The sequence below is a fragment of the Plectropomus leopardus genome, chromosome 10 (genome assembly GCF_026936395.1).
Source record: "Plectropomus leopardus strain MGB_pleo_1.0 chromosome 10, ASM2693639v1, whole genome shotgun sequence".
In the NCBI taxonomy this organism is placed as follows: Eukaryota; Metazoa; Chordata; class Actinopteri; order Perciformes; family Serranidae; genus Plectropomus; species Plectropomus leopardus.
Window position 1 is genome coordinate 35,208,515 of NC_142185.1, and position 18,156 is coordinate 35,226,670.

The window sequence follows — 18,156 nt, forward strand, 5'->3', positions numbered from 1 at the left end:
AAAACATCTGTAGCATCACTTTTTTCCATTTAAGGGTCAACTGATCAAATTCTGAGAATTCTGTGTCGATGACAGAAGTTTTGACGTCAGTTTGAAATCTGCCTGTAAATGCACGTACGGCTGTTATGCTGCCCCCCGGTGGTTGGCTGTATCATAACGTGCAGTGGTGCACTTGGTGCCTAAAGGCTGTGAGCTGAAGTCTCGTGTGGTGCAGATTAAACATGCTTTTGCCTCCTCAGACATTTTTCTTCTTCTCCCTCAAATATTTTGACTTTTTTTTCTTTGATTTTTTCATGTTCAATGTGCAGCTTGAAGGATTAGGTTTCTGGTTAGTTTTTGTTCAAATAAAACAGGCTTTCATCGGTGCAGCCTTGTTCCTCTCCTGACTTTGCGCCTTCTGAAATCATGTGGACAGCTGGATGAGAGCATGAATGGAGGGGAGGGGGGTGCGGACTGATGGTGAGGGTCGGACTTTTGGGGTAAAACACCTCAAACACACACCCATCCTTTGTGTTTGTATGCAGTTATACCTTTATGCATAACTGGTTTTATGATGGTAGTGAGGAGCAAAGTGACCACGATGAGTGTTTGAACCACGTCTGTGTATTTTGTGTGAAGGAGCATCTTCACGATGAGGCGAGTAAAACGTAAACGCAGCGGTCAGATAAAACAGTGCTGATGGATGAATGAAGGATGGCAGCACTTCCACAAAAATCAGCACATTTTAATATGAAGCTAATCCAGTAAAATAAAAGCAATACATACTTAAAAATAAAACTTTTCCTGTGCTGCGTTCAGATGCCTGTCACAAGCTCTTTAACCCTTTGAAACCTGAGCCAACTGGCTGGATATCTTTAAAAAATGTAGTGGAAATAAGTAATGAGCAACTTGGCAAGAAATATCCCACAAATGGCAAGACATTAGCAAAAGGTGACAAGAGAATGATTTGTTTTGGGGTAAAGGATCATTAAAAAAATTATCAAAAAAGTGGGAAAAAATGTCCACAATATTTATAATTATTGAAATTAAATTACGTAACAGAAATATATATATATATATATATATATATATATATATATAAAAGTAAAATTATATAAAGAAAATACATATATATATATATATATATAATATATATATATAAATACATATATATATATATATATATATATATATATATATATATGTATTTCTTTATATAATTTTACATTTTAAATATTTAATTTTAATAATTATAAATAAAGTGGAAATTTTTCCTCACTTTTGCGATACATTTCTAATAATCCTTTCCTACCAAAACAAATTTTATAGACTTCTGGGGTTATTTCTTCTTTTACCTTTATTTTTTGGCTTATTTTCAGGTCATTTTCTCGTCACTGCCTCAAAATTTCTTGCTATTTTTCGGGCCATTTCTTCAAGTTGCTTATTGCCTTCTCCCTATGTTTCTCAAAGAAATTAAACAATTCTGCTCAGGTTTTAAAGGGTTAAATGCCCATGGCGGATGGGACTGACTCTGACTAGGACTGTACCGAACAGATTTTTTTTTTATTTGTTAAAAATGTTATAAGTTTTTCCTTAATTTGAAGATGAAAAATAGGTAATAAATCACAATATATTGCAATATACGGAACGTTATCACAATCTCAGCATTATGCAAAATATTTAAAATCGCCATAATATTGTATTGCGATTTTAAATATTGTGATAATATCGTACTGCGGGGGCTCTGGTTAATCCCACTCATAATAAACATCCATTTAAACGCCATGAAAGACTCCGAAGCTTCGAATGATTCGGTACAGCCCCAGCTGCGTCTGATTCCCCGTCTGTCTGCTCTCTACTGACAGAAAAATGGTCCCAGCCCTACCTGACTGAGGGCTCGTCTTCTTGGCCGCCTTCTCCTTCTTGAACTTGGGCACTATGCGAAACATGCTGCTGCGACTGTTCCTCTTGCCGTAACCCAGAGAGTGGTCCTGGTACATAAGCACAGTCAACCTATAGCCTTTCATTTAGCTACTCAGCTCTCCCGTTACGTGGAGCCACTCGACACCACAGACATACAGTTCACACAGCTGCGCTAATGTTGCATCTATCTCTCGTAGAAAAACTACACACACTGCTGCTCGTGTTCACGCGCGTGTCGGCTGAAGCTGCTCACCTCCTCATCGTTGGGCTGCAGTATGTGGTAGAGCCAGGGGATCTCTCCCAGTTTGCCCAGTTCTAACTCCAGACTCTGCAGAGCCCCGGACAGCTGCTCCTCCTCCGGCGGGTCCAGCTGCTGCAAGAGCGGGAACACAAACCGAAATCAGCGACATGCAGCATACTGTGAGGGTTTCCGATTTGATTTTGAGTATGTAAAAAAGAAAATAAAGAAAGTGTTATACCAAAAAGCAGACAGACAAAATAAGTAATATTTGCAGACAATATAAAAAAATAAATAAATAATGCTGAGTTTTTTAATGCCACCTCTTCCCCATAAATCACTGAATTTTCCTTATGAATTTAAACCCATTCTCCAATTAATGAAACATATATGCATACATCCACATACTCCAGATCAAACATTTACAATTTTACATTGTTATTTACAGAAAAAGAGGATAAACTAGAAGAAAAATGAATATCAAATAACTATAAAATAAACATTAACTGGCGTAAGCACCTGCTGATTATCAAACCCCCTCTTCATCCCTCCAGAAAAATCATATTTTTATTCATTATTTTAAACTGATTTATGGTTGGTCGATGTTTAAGCTCCACATTTGACTACAGAAAAGAAGATACCTACATATAATCAACCACAATTATTCTTTAATGTCACAGTATGGTAGAGCAACAGAAAAAATAAAAACGTCTCTATGACTCACCAGAGAGACTCGGCCCAGCAGCAGAGACTCGGTCTCGTTGTACAGAGCCTTGACAGTGCTGGCCACCTCTATGGCTGTGTTTCTGGTCAGACTCTGGAAACATTAATAACACTTAATTAATAATTAATTAATTATTAATTAATAATCTTGTGCAGAAAACTCATACTTTCAAAAACATGGGATCATGGAAGAAATGACACAAAAATTAGCGAAAAATGTGTAAAATGTACAAGAAAATTATTTTAAAAGAAAAAACCTTTGTTGCCATGTTTTTGAGATAAATCACAAAAATCTGGTCATGTTTCAAAGAGTAAAATACTTTTGAAAGGTGTCTAAAAGCGGCACAAGACAACTGATGTCACTCCAGGTTTTAAAGGGTTAACTTCAGTTATGTTAATTTCTTCAAATTGGTTTAATTTATTTCAAAAACACTTGGGAAAAGGCAACGAGCAACTTCACAAAATATGCCCCACAAATTTTAAGAAATTGGTAAAATGTGACAATAAAATTCCCCGAAAATTGGTTTTAAAAAAGAGGAGAATTTAAGAAAAACAAAACTGGAGAAAAATGTCCTGAAGACGATATTTATAATATTCATCATTATATTTTGAAAATTTTGTTGCAGTACAAAAACTACACATATATATTTTTCTAATTTTTCTGCACTTTTTTTCTTTCTGTTTTTCTGTTTATTTTTTTAGGAACGTTTCTTGTAACTTTTTCTTTTACTAATTTCTTGCTCATTTTTGGGCTGTCTCGTTAAGTTGCTCACTGCCTTCAAACCATTAACAACTAAAACAATAAATTAACCCTTTGAAACCTGAGCAAATTGGCTTGATTTCTGCCAAAAAAACATGTAAAGAAGGCAATTTAACAAGAAGTGACTGAAAAATTAGCAAAAATTAGTAAAAAGTTACAAGAAAATTACCTAAAAATTAGCAAGAAAATGGAAGTAAAAAACAAAAAACAAACAAGAACATCATGTGAAAAAAATACTAAAAATAAAATAAATAGAGAATATTAATATTAATATAAATATATAGGTCTTCATCATAAATAGAGTTTCTGGACATTTTACCCTTTTTTGAGGAGGGTTAGGGTTCTTTTTAATTTTTTAATTTTAATTTTTTCTCTCTTTCTCTCGCTCCCCTATTTTTAACATTCATTTTCAGGCTGTTTTCTTGTTGATTTTCACCAGTTTCCCCCCATGTTTCTGGAAAGAATTTGGGTTTCAAAGGTAAAGAAAAACAGACGTCTGTCCCGGTTTTTAAAGGGTTAAGCAGCTTTATGTTGCGTGACTGGTGCTGGAGGCTCACCTCGGGGAACTTGGGGTGTGTCTTGTTGATGGCGTGAGACGCGGCGTTAACAGCGTGGGCCAGCTCCTGCTCTAAAAGCCCATTGGTCTTCGCAGCCTCACATATCCTGCGATCAGACAGAGTAGCGTTACCGACCACGATCGGAAAAACAAAGAGCTGATTTCCTGGATGCTTCGTGTATCAGTGCGGCCTGCGGACCTGCAGACTGAGACCTGATATTCACGGAGTGCGTGTTTACCTTGTAATGAGCTCCTCTGCAGCGCGGGCGCACATCTGCACCAGGGCGGCCTCCTCCTCTGTAGCCAGATCCACGGACTGCTGCGGGTAGAGGTGAGGACGCAGAGGAGGCTTATCGTACTTCAGCTTGTCCTCCCACGACTTCAGCGTGTTCTCAAACGCCTGCGGGGAAAATCAAAGCGTGAGCACAGATCATGTAAACCGATTCCTGTAAGGCAGAGTCCATCTACCAGCACGACTCTGAACCTCCTCGCTCATTTTTAAAACTTTCCAGACCGCCGCCGCCCTCCCCGTCCCCGCTCACCCGGTCTCTGGTGAGCATCTGAGCCCTGTTCTTGTGCTGGATCTTGATGACTCCCGGAGGCTGGATCCAGGCCTCTCCGTCCACCTGAATGGGAACCCCCTCGTCCCCCAGGATGGTGATCTTCACTGTTCGACACTGATTCACACAGAGAGGCTTCGATTAGAGGAACATATTCTTACATGTATTTCTATTATTCATATTGTGTGTGTGTGTGTGTGTGTGTGTGTGTGTGTGTGTGTGTTCTCACCTGTGCTATGCGGTGGTGTTGCAGCTTGATGACTCTGGACACGGCCATCTGCATGCTCCCAAAAACGGCGACAACCTCCAGGATCTTATCATCAAACGACGGGGCGCAGAAGATCTGCACGACACAAAACTGAGCTCAGAGATGACGTGTGTAACCGTGGTGCCTCTGCTGACTGTGTGTGCAACCAACCATGTAAATTAAGGGTCGACCGATATTGGTTTTTAGGGCCGATGCCGATTAATGGAAGTGAATGACACCAGTAACTGATATTTGGTTCAGATATGCATAAAAATGAAAATATTTTCTTCAAAATGTCGAATTTTGAATAAAACAAACTCATTCAAAGTTTTGTTTAAATGCCTTTAGCAAATACATCAAAACATCAAATACAGAAAGATCCCAGCTCCGTGAGCTTTTACAAAGTAAAAGTTTTCCCACGCTGACACTTTTCTTGCATGTTTTAATTAATTAATTTTATTGGGGATCATTAAAATAAAATGCTGATGCAGATAATCGGCATAATGCCTAATATCAGCTCATTGGATTATTGGTCAGGCCAATAATCTGTCGACCCCTAATTTAAATCTCTTTTAAAGAGTCAGTGTGTGTTGTATTTATCAGTGGATTTGCAGATTTCAGGACGCTGAAATGCTGCAGCTGAAATTCCCCAATACTGCTTTAAGAAAAATAATGATAAGACCACACTTCTCTCTCCCACAAATTCAAATCATATCATATAAACTGTATATATGTGTGTGTATATGTGTGTTTTTTACAAAAAAATTATAGAAATCGACTTTTCTCTGAGTGTCTGATTCAAAAACAATCCTGGGAGAAAATTTAATCAACATCCAACGTTAACCACAGAGAGTCCTGTGATTTTCCTTTCTGGTGTGTGATTAATTTTAGTTTTATTTTTGTGCAGAGTATAATAACAAATGATAACAATGAGTATAATAGCATATCGTATATTCCCAGCCGAATCTCATCCATTTGTGCCCAATAAAACTCCACACGAAAAACTTGAAACCTCCCCTCCCCATCCTGGCTGGCTTTCAATGACCTGTGATGTTGATTTAAAAAGAAGAAAAACATAAATAAATTAATAATAATTAAAAATAATAACAATAATTACTAAAAAAAAATAATGATTACAAAATTACTTTAAAAAGTCTGTTCTGTGAATTAATTATAACAAAAATTGCTAACATAAAAATTGCAATCAGATATTCACCTCAAATCATTAAACCATAAGCTTCACATGAAATAGGATAAATGACATTTGATAACGGTGAGAAAAACATAAAATATTGCCAAACTCATCCTTTAATGTAACTGTGACAGGGAGGATTTTAAAATCCGGCCTGAAAGGAGACTTTTTTCCTGTCAGCTCAGTTTAGCTGCAGCCTGACTGAGAAATGAAACGTTTCTGAGAGGAGAAGCTCCCGACATACGGCTATCGATCTGTGGCGGCAAACTGCCCGTGAAAAGGTCAAAGCAACGACGAGTCAGCATCTGCCCGAGAGCACAGAGCGAGGCGCAGCAGAAAAACTGCTGGGTAGGTAACATTCGGGCGAGATTAAATGATCAAACGACACGATCAGACGTGCTGCCGTGTGTCGCTCAGACCACTAGATGGAAACCAAAACACATCCAGCAAAAATGCTGCATCTCACGCTGAAGAAGAGGAGGAAACGCGCGGAGAACAGAAACCGTGACGGGAGAAGTATTCAGGCTTTTAGTGAAAGGACCAATATCATACTGTGAAAAAAACTCTGTTACAAGTAACAGTCCTGCATCCAAAATGTTACACAAGTAAAATCATGTAGGCATTATCTGGAAAATATATTTTAAGTATTAAATGTAAGAGTACACAATGAAAAAAAAAAACTTAAAAAGGAAAACATCATACCCCAAAACCTTAAAAAAATGTTTTTTTCAAAAAAAATTATAGAAGCCCTCCCTAAAAAACAGAAAAAACATCCCCAAACACCCAAATTGTTAGAAAAATAGAAGAAAAAAACATCCCACATAGAAAAAATCACAGAAAAAGACTTAAATATTTAAGAAAATAGTCGTCAATTAATTTTCTATCAATCGACTAATTCATAAGTCAAGTAACTGTTTTATCTGTACATCCTTTTTTATAAAATATCTTCAGTTTTATGCAAAAAAATGTAAATTTGTAAAGTAACTAAAGATGTCAGATAAATGTTGTGGAGTAAAAAGTAAAGTATTTCTCTCAGAGGTGTAGTGGAGTAAAAGTATGAAGTGGCATTACAAAAAACTAACTCAAAGTTGTACTTAAATACTTGTTATTTCTGCTTGAGTACTACTTAAGTACAAGTTTGCACTTTGTTACATTCCTGACCAATAATGTGTATTTTTTCCATATTTCTATATAAATTCAGTCTGTGTTTTATGGTGAAACTAGAGATCAGTTGTTATGTGTATAAATGCACGATTAGTCGGCAGAACAGGTAGATTTATTCTTATATAAAGAAAAAGGTTTGCGTGTAAAGTACGTGTGTGTGCGTGCAGTGACTAAGTTTAACTGAATGTCCTCTCCCTGCTTCCTCCTCTCCAGCAAAACAGTTACATAACAAATGCACATACTGTATGTGTGTCCAAGGGTAACCTCTGCAGGGGCTCACTGACGTGTGTGTGTGTGTGTGTGTGTGTGTGTGTGTGTGTGTGTGTGTGTGTGTGTGTGTGTGTGTGTGTGTGTGTGTGTGTGTGTGCACTGACTCTAACCCCTCAGCAGCCCTTGTGCTCTGAGCCTTAAACAAACAAGCACAAATATCTCCCAGACCATCTCCCCCCCTGCACCTCTGGGCTATCGGGGTCATGCTAAACCAGGATCCGGGCGCTCTTTTCGTATTTAACAACAGAAAAAACGACGCTGAGACAGTGAGAGGCAGGAGGACAGAGAGGTGGAGCGCTGGTCAGTTGGTTAAAGAGGAAAAAAAAACCCAAAAAAACCTCCTTTCCTCTCCGCAGGTGATCTGAGTCGCCTGCCGACGGCGCTTTCGGCAGGATGGACCATTACACAGATTTATCCAGCGTACTGTGAAGTGTACTCACGTCGTCCTCCTTGGTGCCGCCCCAGAAGTTGGTCCCGCCTGCGTAGCTGGGAATGTTTAACACTGCGATCCCCTGAAGGCTGGGCAGCGGGATGTACTGGCCGTCACACTGGGAAAGACAAATAAGAACCGGGCAGACCAGTAAGTGAAAGGAGCAGGGAGGGAGTGTGTCTGAGAGATCCAGGCTGTCTGCAGCTTTCAGGGACATTCAAGGCAATATTTAACACCTTTGGTAGGAAGAAAACCGCGATAAAAGCTGTAAATTAACTAAATTTCTTAAATAAAAAAGCAAAAACAGGTGTGATTAACAAGGTTACTTATGTCTAAACATGAGTTTTGACTTCCTGAATAAAAAAATTATGTTATTTGCTATTTTTGTCCACAAGACGACCATTTGTGCATCGATTGCTCACCCCATGTTACGCTGAATTTGTGAAGAAAACTTTACTCTCATGCAGCCACGATAAAAGAAAAATCCAAAACTGAGAAAATTCTTAAATAACTGAAGTCATACATGTTAAACTACAGCAAAACTATATCAAACCGTCCACGAACAAACTCTCACACAAACTCTTGCAGTACAATCCAGGTCGCATTTATCATCTGTACGCTCAGCACTTCCCAAACACATGCATTTATGCAAAAAACAGCTGAAAAAAGCAAACACGTGCTGCACATGTGGGTTACTCATATGCTGAAGTGTCTTGAATAGTAAAAAAAGGCATGTTTTTGAAGAACAGAGCACACGTTTTGGATTAAACAGCATGAAAACTGTGTGTTTTCATACACTTTTGCTGTGGTTAAACGTGGACCCCAATGACTTCAATTCATCAAGAATTTCTTCCACTTTCGGATCCTCCGTTCACCGGTGAGGCACGCGAGAAAAACAACGTTCTCTTCACAAATTCAACGTAACACCAGATGAGTGTTTGATTCCCAAATGATCATTTTGTGAGTGAACCGTTGCTTTAACTTCAGGCAGGTGCTGTTTTTCCGTGTCTCACCTCTAACTGGACCTTCTGCTCCAGGTTCTTGTAGGTTCTCTGCAGAAGCTCCTTCGTGCCCAAAACACCGTACCACATCATGTTCTTGGTACGACTCCTGTGAGGGCGCGACAGAGGGAGGGATTAACGGTCAGGGGGACAAACAAACGGCTGTGAGACGAAATAAAGAGGCCCTAAAATCTTACAGGAGTGGCTGTTAGACAGAGGACAGACAGATGGACGACGCAGCTTTAAATACTGAGAAACTGAAACTTGTGTCTCACTCAGTAAAAAACTCCAATAATGATTTTTTGGGGGGCAAAATGACGGCAGGACCAGTCGCAGCAGCTCCAAACATGTTTCTCAGATTTTAGGACATTTCTCAGATTTTAGGACATTTCTAGGAGTTTAGGACATTTCAAGGACTTTATGACGTTTCTAGGATTTAGGAAATTTCTCAGATCTTGAAACATTTCTAGAATTTTAGGAAGTTTCCAGGATTACAAGACATGTTAAGGATTTTAGGACATTTCAAGGACATCATGATGTTTCTAGGATTTTAAAAGTTTCCAGGATTTTAGGACATTTCTCTGACTTTAGGACTTTTCTGGTGATTTAGGACATTTCTTGGATTTTAAGAGATATCTACGATTTTAGGATGTTTCTCGGACTTTGGACATGTCGAGAATTTCAGAAAATCTTTAGGATGTTTCTTAGATTTTGGTACATTTGTAAGACTTTAGATGATTTCAAGGATTTCAGGACTTTCCTAGGACTATATGACATCAGGGGCTTAGTTAGGACCTCTGTCCGGTGGTTCGGGGATCCTTCACTGGGACTTTTTTTTGATAAACAATGATGCTGTTTTATGTATTAAATGGTTGGGGGGCACCCGGCACCCGATACCGGCCATACAGGCTGTGAGTTGAGTATCACTGTCCTGTGGCGATTATATGTCTTTTTTCTAAAGGGAAAGCGTCTCACCTGCATTTCTCCGGATGCTCCTCTCGCTTGTTGTTGAACTCCAGGGAGATCTTTGCATCGAGGCCGATGCCAAAGTAGTTGTTCATGACACACTTCTCCATGTAGCCCTCTCTGAGTGGAGAAAAAAATCCAAAAACGGCCACACAAACAGACAAACAGTCAAGCTGGAGCTCAAACACAAATATATCAAGAACAAACAGACAGAGAAGTACAGGGACGTGGTCGTAGATTCACACGTGAATGGACAGAAAGACAGAGAGGGGACGGGAGGAGACACGCAGCTCTTACAGCGAGTCGAGGTCGGGGTCGATGAAGGGCGTGGCACCAAAGGGGTCGATGTTTGCCAGCAGCATCTTGCTAATGATGGAGCTGCCGGCGATGGAGGCAGCCAGACCTGCCCGCAAGCCTGCACGCACACACACACACACACACACACACACACACACACACACACACACACACACACACACACACACACACACACACACGGACATCTGTCACATGAGGCACGGCTGAAATGTGCGTGTGATTTCGTCCTGGTGCGTTTGATTGAGGTTTCGGTGAAGGAGGGGACACAGAGACGTGGGTTTACCGGGGCAGATGATGCGGGTGTTGAGGACGGGGAGGTTCTCCTTGCTGGTGGTGAAGGGCGTGATGGTGAAGGAGCCGTAGGACTGCGTGCTGCGACTCACCCTCCGCTCCGTGGGCGAACAGGGACTCTTAGCAGCTGGACACACAGAGACGAAAATCATTAATCACATGCCTCTAATCTTCTCAAATCGTTTAACGTTGGGAACTTGGGACCTTTGGGTTGGATAAAGTACCGTAATTCTTCTGAAAAAAGTATTTTGACGTATAATTGTGCCATTGTTGTTGTTTTTAGTAAACGTAATAAAAAATAATTATTTTTATACATATTTATATGTGGAAAACACAAAATACATACGATACGTGCAATATCACTATAATATGCAAGTTAACCCTTTGAACCCTGAGCAAATTGGTTTGATTTTTTCAAAAACATGGGCAGCAACTTAAAAGAAATGGCCCAAAAATTGGCAAAAAGTTAGCAAAAAAAGTTACAAGAAAATCACTTGAAAATAAGTTAAAAAAACAACAAAAACATAAAATGACATTAAAAAAATACTAAAAACTTATATTTTTTCTCTAACATAATTTTAAACATGAAATTATTATAATTATAAAGACATTTTTCAATCTTTTGATATAATTTTCTAATAATTCTCCCTTTTTCCCTATTTTTTAGATAATTTTCTCTTCACCTTTTACTAATTTCTTGCAATTTGTGGGACATTTCTTGTCACGTTGGTCTTTGCCTTTTTTCCTCATCTATTCCAAAAGGGTCAAATAGCCTGTGAAAGGCGTCTGAACAAGAAAACTGACGTCGATTCAGGTTTCAAGGGGTTAAAGTGGAAGAAAACTCAGAATAATGCAGATTTAAAATATGCTCTGGTTGACTGTTTGGTGAGGAACCGTCACAGCCGCTGAGTAAGTGCAGCTTCACGTTGCCTCTCTTCTTTTTAGCTTTCAGCCGTTGTGCATTTTTCCACGTGAGCGCACAGCGACAGCCTCCGAACATCGCGTGATTGCCACGCAGCAACATTGCTCACGATGACACCGTGTGAACTCTCTGAGGGGCAACCAATACGTGCACGACTGGCGGCCTGCGAGGCTCACGTTTACTGAAAGACGCATTTAAAAAATCTCTCCTGCTCTCGTCCTCTGCTCGCTCTGAGTGTGTTTTCTGATTTGTGTCCAGCTCAGGAAGGAGCGAGGAGGAAACACAAAGCAGAGACTGATACCTCCTCGTCTTCCAGCGGCTGGAAAATGTGTGGAAGGAAGGAAGCGGCGCCATGATAAACAGGAAGAACTTCTGCCCCTAAGACAATAACACATCCTGTGGTCGTCGCACACACACTCACACTGAGGCACAATAGACGTTTGCACACACTAATGCATCCACACACACACAAACAGGCACACACAAACAGGCACACACAAACAGGCACACACAGGCCTTACAGTTTCCTCGCCACCACAGTCTCGAAAGGTACAATCATTTATTATTAAAGAAGTTCTCTGCAGACTGAAGACGGAGAGATAAACAGCTTGGTCTGGACGGAGAGGTGGAATATCACCGGAGAGCAGCGTCTCTCTGCGCTTTAAGCTCTAATCCTCCAGTTTATTTATGACAGGAAACATGATTTGCGTCAGCAGCACTATTTTCCATTAGCTGTGTGTCTGGTTCTCCGAGTGCAGCGAGCGTAATGCCCACAAGGTGGCGACATTCAAACCTGTGCAACTTGGTGCACTTCAAAAAGGGGAATAATCCTAATAATAACCTAATCCTAATCTTAACCCCTGATACATGAGCTAACTGGCTTTATTCTTTAAAAAAGATAAAAAGCAGATGACGAGAAACTTAACAAGACACGGCCAAAGAAAAGGCAAAAAATGAGTAAAAAGTTAGAAAATAAATATGTGGAAAAAAGCAAAAAAAAAGGAAAGAAAAATAAAGGAAAACAAAAGAAAGTGCTAAAAAATATTTTTCTGTAACATTTAAATGCATAAAACAGAGATTTATAAAGGTGTTACTAATTATCAAATTTATTTCTGAACTTCAGAAAAAAATGAGATGAGCAACTTGACAAGAAATCAACAAGTTCTGCAAATTGCAAGAAGTTGGAAAAATATATTTATAAAAAGCTGTGGAAAAATTATTATTATTATTATATTGTAATTAATCATTATAATTACATATCTAAAATTATGTCAAAAAATTATAATTATATTATTATATTATATATTATAAATTATAATTAAGCATCTTTTTCAGGTAATTTCCTCTCTCCTTTTTTTCTTTATTTATTTATTGTTTTTTTCTCTCTTTTTAATTTTTTTTAAACTAATCTTCAGGTCATTTTCTCGTTAATTTTGGGGCCATTTCCTCCTTCATTGCTGACTGCTGTTTTAAGAAGAAATCGAACCAATGTGACGTACAGCTGCCTCACAATAAAAACCACATCATTAAATTATCGGCGGTTATATTCTTAAAGTAAACTTCGACTGTTAATTAAACAAAATGTCTTAAGTGGCGGAGAACGCTGCCAGCTGGCGAAGTGGGAGACTTGGACATCGGACAGCGAGCGCTGGACAGGCGAAGTGTTTTGGACACGGTCCAGGATGGAAGTGCTTCAGAAAGCAGGTGAAAAGTCTGCGAGCAGGTCAGAGATTTGGACAGATATCAAACCGCAAACTTCAGAGACTTAAAACAGCGGCGATGAACTCACACGTCACTGCCTCCAGCTCTTTGGTGTCCTCGTCCTTCTCACTGTCTCTGTTCTCCTCCTCGCTGTCCTTCCTGAACTCCAGGGGGGACGGCAGCTCCGTGTCGTCTGTGTGGGCGTTCTGCTCGTCCACAACTAAACAGGAGGGACAAAGACAGCCGATTCAAAAGTGAACGGCACATCTGTCCACACGTCTCTTTCTGTGTGTTATGTTTCATAAACTGTGACGTCGTGATAAATGAAAATGAGTTGATGTCTCCGTACGGGTTTCTGAGACAAAGGGGACAAAGACAAAGACAGCAAAGACTTCTGGTTCTCTACTGCTCCCGTTAAGAGACAAAAAAGAAGAGAAAGAAGGGAGACGAAGACGAAGAGGAAGATGAAGAATGGGACAAAGAAGACAACGAAAACAAACATGAAGACAGAAGATTCAGAAGAAGACGATGAAGAAGACGACAATGGAGATGAGGGAGATGAAGACTAAGAAAAAGACGACAAAGACAAAGATAAGGATGAAAAATAAGGAGATGGACACTAAGAAGAAGACGAAGAAGAAGATGAAGAAGAATAAGATGACAAGGGAGGACAAAGACTACGAAGACAAAGATGAATAAGACACAGATAAAGACTAAGAAGACCACAGAGACAGAGGGTGAAGAAGACGAAGAACAGGAAGACGAAGAAGAGGAAGATGAAGAAGAGGAAGACGAAGGTGTGTGATCAGGTCTGTTCAGGTGTGTGTGTGTGTGTGTTCAGGTGTTTGTGTGTTCAGGTGTGTGTTCAGATGTGTGTGTGTGCTCAGGTGTGTGTGTGTGTGTGTTCAGGTGTGTGTGTGTGTGTGTGTGTTCAGGTGTGTGTGTGTGTGTGTGTTCAGGTGTGTGTGTGTGTTCAGATGTGTGTGTGTGTGTTCAGATATGTGTGTGTGTGTGTGTGTTCAGGTGTGTGTGTGTGTTCAGGTGTGTGTTTGGGTGCGTGTGTGTGTGTTCAGGTGTGTGTGTGTTCAGGTGCGTGTGTGTGTGTTCAGGTGTGTGTGTGTGTGTGTGTGTGTGTGTGTGTTCAGGTGTGTGTGTGTGTGTGTTCAGATGTGTGTGTGTGTGTGTGTGTGTGTGTTCAGATGTGTGTGTGTGTGTGTGTGTGTGTGTTCAGATGTGTGTGTGTGTGTGCGTGTGTGTGTGTGTGTTCAGGTGTGTGTGTGTTCAGGTGTGTGTGTGTGTGTGTGTTCAGGTGTGTGTGTGTGTGTGTGTGTGTTCAGATGTGTGTGTGTGTTCAGATGTGTGTGTGTGTGTGTGTGTGTGTGTGTGTGTGTGTGTGTGTTCAGGTGTGTGTGTGTGTGTGTGTGTGTGTGTGTTCAGATGTGTGTGTGTTCAGATGTGTGTGTGTTCAGATGTGTGTGTGTTCAGATGTGTGTGTGTGTGTGTGTGTGTGTGTTCAGGTGTGTGCGTGTGTGTTCAGATGTGTGTGTGTGTGTGTGTGTGTTCAGGTGTGTGTGTGTGTGTGTGTGTGTGTGTGTTACCTCTCTCGGCCTGCTCGATGATCTGCCTCACAGCTTTCTTCAGACTGTTGGCCCGCAGCATCAGCTGCTCCCTGCTTTTAAACAGCTGGTGCGGGGCGCCTCCTCCTCCCTTCTCCGTCTCCTCCTCCTCCAGCTTCTCCTTCAGCTCCGTCAGGCTCTCCTCGCTGGCCTCCTCCTCTTCCTCCTCCTCCTCCTGCTCCTCCTCCACTATGGGGGGAGTGGAGTGGGGCAGCGAGGGCAGAGAGGGGCACTCGGAGTTGAGGGTCTGGAGGAGGGAGTCCAGTTTCTCGTTGAGGATGGCGCACTGCAGGAAGGAGAGGAGGAGAGAGGAGGAGGAGGAGGAGAGACGACAGAGAAGGAGCGAAGAGAGAGGAGAGAAGAGGAGAGGAGGAGAGGAGAGAGGAGGAGAGAGGAGAGAAGAGAGGAGGAGAGGAGGAGAGAAGAGAGGAGGAGAGAGGAGGAGAGAGGAGAGAAGAGAGGAGGAGAGAGGAGAGGAGGAGAGAGGAGGAGAGAGGAGAGAAGAGAGGAGGAGAGAGGAGAGGAGGAGAGAGGACAGGAGGAGGCTCAAACGGAGCGTTCACACAGATCTGGTCTAAGGGGAGTGGCCTGTCGGCTGCGGCTGATGATGATGACGATCGTGTTTGAGTCTTACTTTGAGAGACATCGTGTCGCACTCCTCCGCGTTTTCTGCGCTTTTCTCATAGGCTTTCCCGACTTTGGCAACAAAATCTTTCACCGTTTCACACAAGATCCTAAAAAAAGACGGAAAACATCAGTGAATTTTTGTGAGATTTTAAACGAGACATTTTAATATGTCACTATTTTAAGCTTAAAGTTGTAATTTTTCTTGATAAAGGTGTTTTCTGCACATGATGTGTACAAGTACTGACAGAAATGCATTACTGTTTCAGCTTCGAAGTATATATACTTTAAAAATAAAGTTTATTAAGGTATCATCTATAAGGCCCCACAGTATGACATTATCAAGATACTTTAGTTACAATATATAATTATCATTTTAATAGTTTTTGTGATATGCTGAGTTTTGCTATAACATATATTGCGTTGAATTACAAATTATTACCTTTTTTCCAAAAATAAATTATGGAAAACTGTCAAATGGAGCCTCGTGGCTCTTTCAGGCTGTTCATCTCACTTTAGTCTTCTTTTATCGCAGAAAAAAGCATCTTGTGGACTGCAAAACCAACTGATTTTACTTCTCTAAAATGTTCCAAAAAGTTTAATTTGTATTTGCAATGTCAATAATTTACATATTTAAAAAATATATACTTTGTGTCGGTGCATTGATACAACATTGCCATGCAAAATATCGTATTTTCCCACGCTCACATCATTGTAACACACCTGCGTATCTTTAACGTGTGTTTATCGTGTATCTCTGAGAGGACTGCGTCAGCACAAACACTCGCTGAAATGTAATGTTTTGTACATCTGTGCTGTCCCAAATTTCGGTACTGTAGTCGGTTATTTTCTGTTGATTCTAGTTCGGGGTCATTCTTGTTAAAACAAACGTACTTGGCGGAGGAGATGACCACAGAGTGCTGCTCAGAGTTGAGGATCTTTGTGAGGTGAGCGGCGACCGAGTCTTCGTAGGCTGAAATGTGAAACTGGAGAAAAAAAACAGAAAAATACGTAAGAGTCGTAAACACAGGCAGATTTCACAATTTGAGACTTGTTTTCTTGCTCCTTTCTGAAGTTTGAGGCTAAACTGAGGTGATGTTGAGACGGAAATGTCAGGCATGTGCTCCTCCTCCTCCTCCTCCTCCTCCTCCTCCTGCTGGCTCTGACTGTGTCTGCTGATGCGTGTGAATGTCTGTCAGCTCCTGCGAGTACCTGGCAGTCGTCGGCTCCCTCGGGCGTGGTGGGGCAGCTGTGTTTGGGCGGGATCTTAATCTCGTAGGTCATGATGCTCCAGCGGTCCAGCATCTTGGTGCTGGCTCTCTCCAGCTTCTCCAGGATCTGGGGCAGCTGGGTGTCATCGTCGCACGAAGGGCCCCAGCCCAGCACCCGCGCCAGATCGTTGCCCGTGCCCAACGGCAACACCCCCAGCTGGCACTGAAACACGTGCACGGGGTTTATTTGGCATCAGGGAATAACCGCCTGCTGCAATCACAGCGAGCTCTGTGTGTGTGTGTGTGTGTGTGTGTGTGTGTGTGTGTGTGTGTGTGTGTGTGTGTGTGTCTTTATGTAAGCCGGCCAGCAGCAAAGGCAAAAAGCTCAACTGGCAAACTGACCGATGACACATCGAATCTACTTCTAAAGGATTATCAAGCTAATGTGTTTAATGCAGCAGGCAATTGTAATTTATTTTTAACTGAACCGTTGAAACTTAAGCAAATTGGCCCCGATTTCTTCCAAGAACATGAGAGAAAGGCATTGAGTAACTTTAAAAGAAATGACCTGAAAAATTTACAGTGAAATTAGTAAAAGTTATAAGGAAAATTCTTGAAAATTTGTACACAAAAAATAAAAACTAAAACAAAAAAGGTGGAAAACTGACAAGGGTGATACATAAATAAACAAAAAATTTAAAAAAATGCATTTTTCTAGTTTTTTGGTAATTTGGTGTTTTTTCTCATTTGTCTCTTTTCTTATTCTGGTTTTTAAAATGACCATTTACGTTTTTTTAAATTAATTTTAATTTGCAGAATATTTCTTTTTAGCACATTTTCACACAAAATCAAATCACTTTTAAGTACTTTTCAAAGGCATCTGAGTGCAGCACAAGAAAACTCAACTGATCAGTTCAGACTTTAAAGGGTTAATCACCAACGACATTGCTAATGGATTCGTTTGAGTCATTTTTAAAGAAAAAAAACTACAATTTTCATTATTCCTGCTTCTTAAAAGTTCATTCTTCTCGTTTCTTTCCTCCTCTGTGACAGTAAACTTAATATCTGTGAGTTGTGGACAAATCAGCACATTTGAGGATCTCATTTTGGGATCTGGGAGACACTGAGTGACCAGTTTTTTGGGACATTTTATGGAGCCACAACAATGACAATAATTGTCAATTTCAGATTTATTTTAAAGGTCCAGTGTGCAGGATTTTGGAGGGTTTATTTATCAGTTTTCTTTCGTGTGTAATCACCTGAAAATAAGAATTGTTGTGTTTTCGTTATCTTAAAATCTTAAATCATTAAAGTCTACTCAGGGAGCGTGTCCACGTCTACAGAGATCACGTGTGATGTTTCTACCGAAGCCCAGAACAGACAAACCAAACGCTGGTTCTAGATAGAGATATTCACATTTTTGCGTCGGCCACCGTAACAGCCCCTCTGTGACAGGGCGTCGGA

At 40.6% G+C, this 18,156-nt stretch overlaps 1 protein-coding gene across 10 annotated transcripts in view; it reads right to left on the minus strand.

The window, feature by feature from the left end:
* The window catches only part of dgkh (diacylglycerol kinase, eta), an 85,474-nt gene that overhangs the window by 9,719 nt on the left and 57,599 nt on the right, over nucleotides 1–18,156 (minus strand). For 8 of the 10 annotated variants that reach the window (XM_088083734.1, XM_088083735.1, XM_088083732.1 and 5 more), the window contains 17 exons: nucleotides 16,694–16,915; nucleotides 16,376–16,467; nucleotides 15,492–15,591; nucleotides 14,840–15,143; nucleotides 13,330–13,461; nucleotides 10,611–10,745; nucleotides 10,307–10,424; nucleotides 10,019–10,129; nucleotides 9,056–9,152; nucleotides 8,053–8,160; nucleotides 4,969–5,082; nucleotides 4,722–4,856; nucleotides 4,419–4,579; nucleotides 4,181–4,286; nucleotides 2,865–2,957; nucleotides 2,156–2,275; nucleotides 1,865–1,970 (listed from right to left, as the gene is read on the minus strand). In XM_088083734.1, the coding sequence (XP_087939860.1) occupies nucleotides 1,865–1,970; nucleotides 2,156–2,275; nucleotides 2,865–2,957; nucleotides 4,181–4,286; nucleotides 4,419–4,579; nucleotides 4,722–4,856; nucleotides 4,969–5,082; nucleotides 8,053–8,160; nucleotides 9,056–9,152; nucleotides 10,019–10,129; nucleotides 10,307–10,424; nucleotides 10,611–10,745; nucleotides 13,330–13,461; nucleotides 14,840–15,143; nucleotides 15,492–15,591; nucleotides 16,376–16,467; nucleotides 16,694–16,915 (2,254 nt within the window). Of the gene's footprint in view, nucleotides 1–1,864; nucleotides 1,993–2,155; nucleotides 2,276–2,864; nucleotides 2,958–4,180; nucleotides 4,287–4,418; nucleotides 4,580–4,721; nucleotides 4,857–4,968; nucleotides 5,083–8,052; nucleotides 8,161–9,055; nucleotides 9,153–10,018; nucleotides 10,130–10,306; nucleotides 10,425–10,610; nucleotides 10,746–13,329; nucleotides 13,462–14,839; nucleotides 15,144–15,491; nucleotides 15,592–16,375; nucleotides 16,468–16,693; nucleotides 16,916–18,156 lie in introns of all 10 variants that reach the window. The other 2 variants (XM_088083736.1, XM_088083733.1) reach the window with 1 other exon arrangement.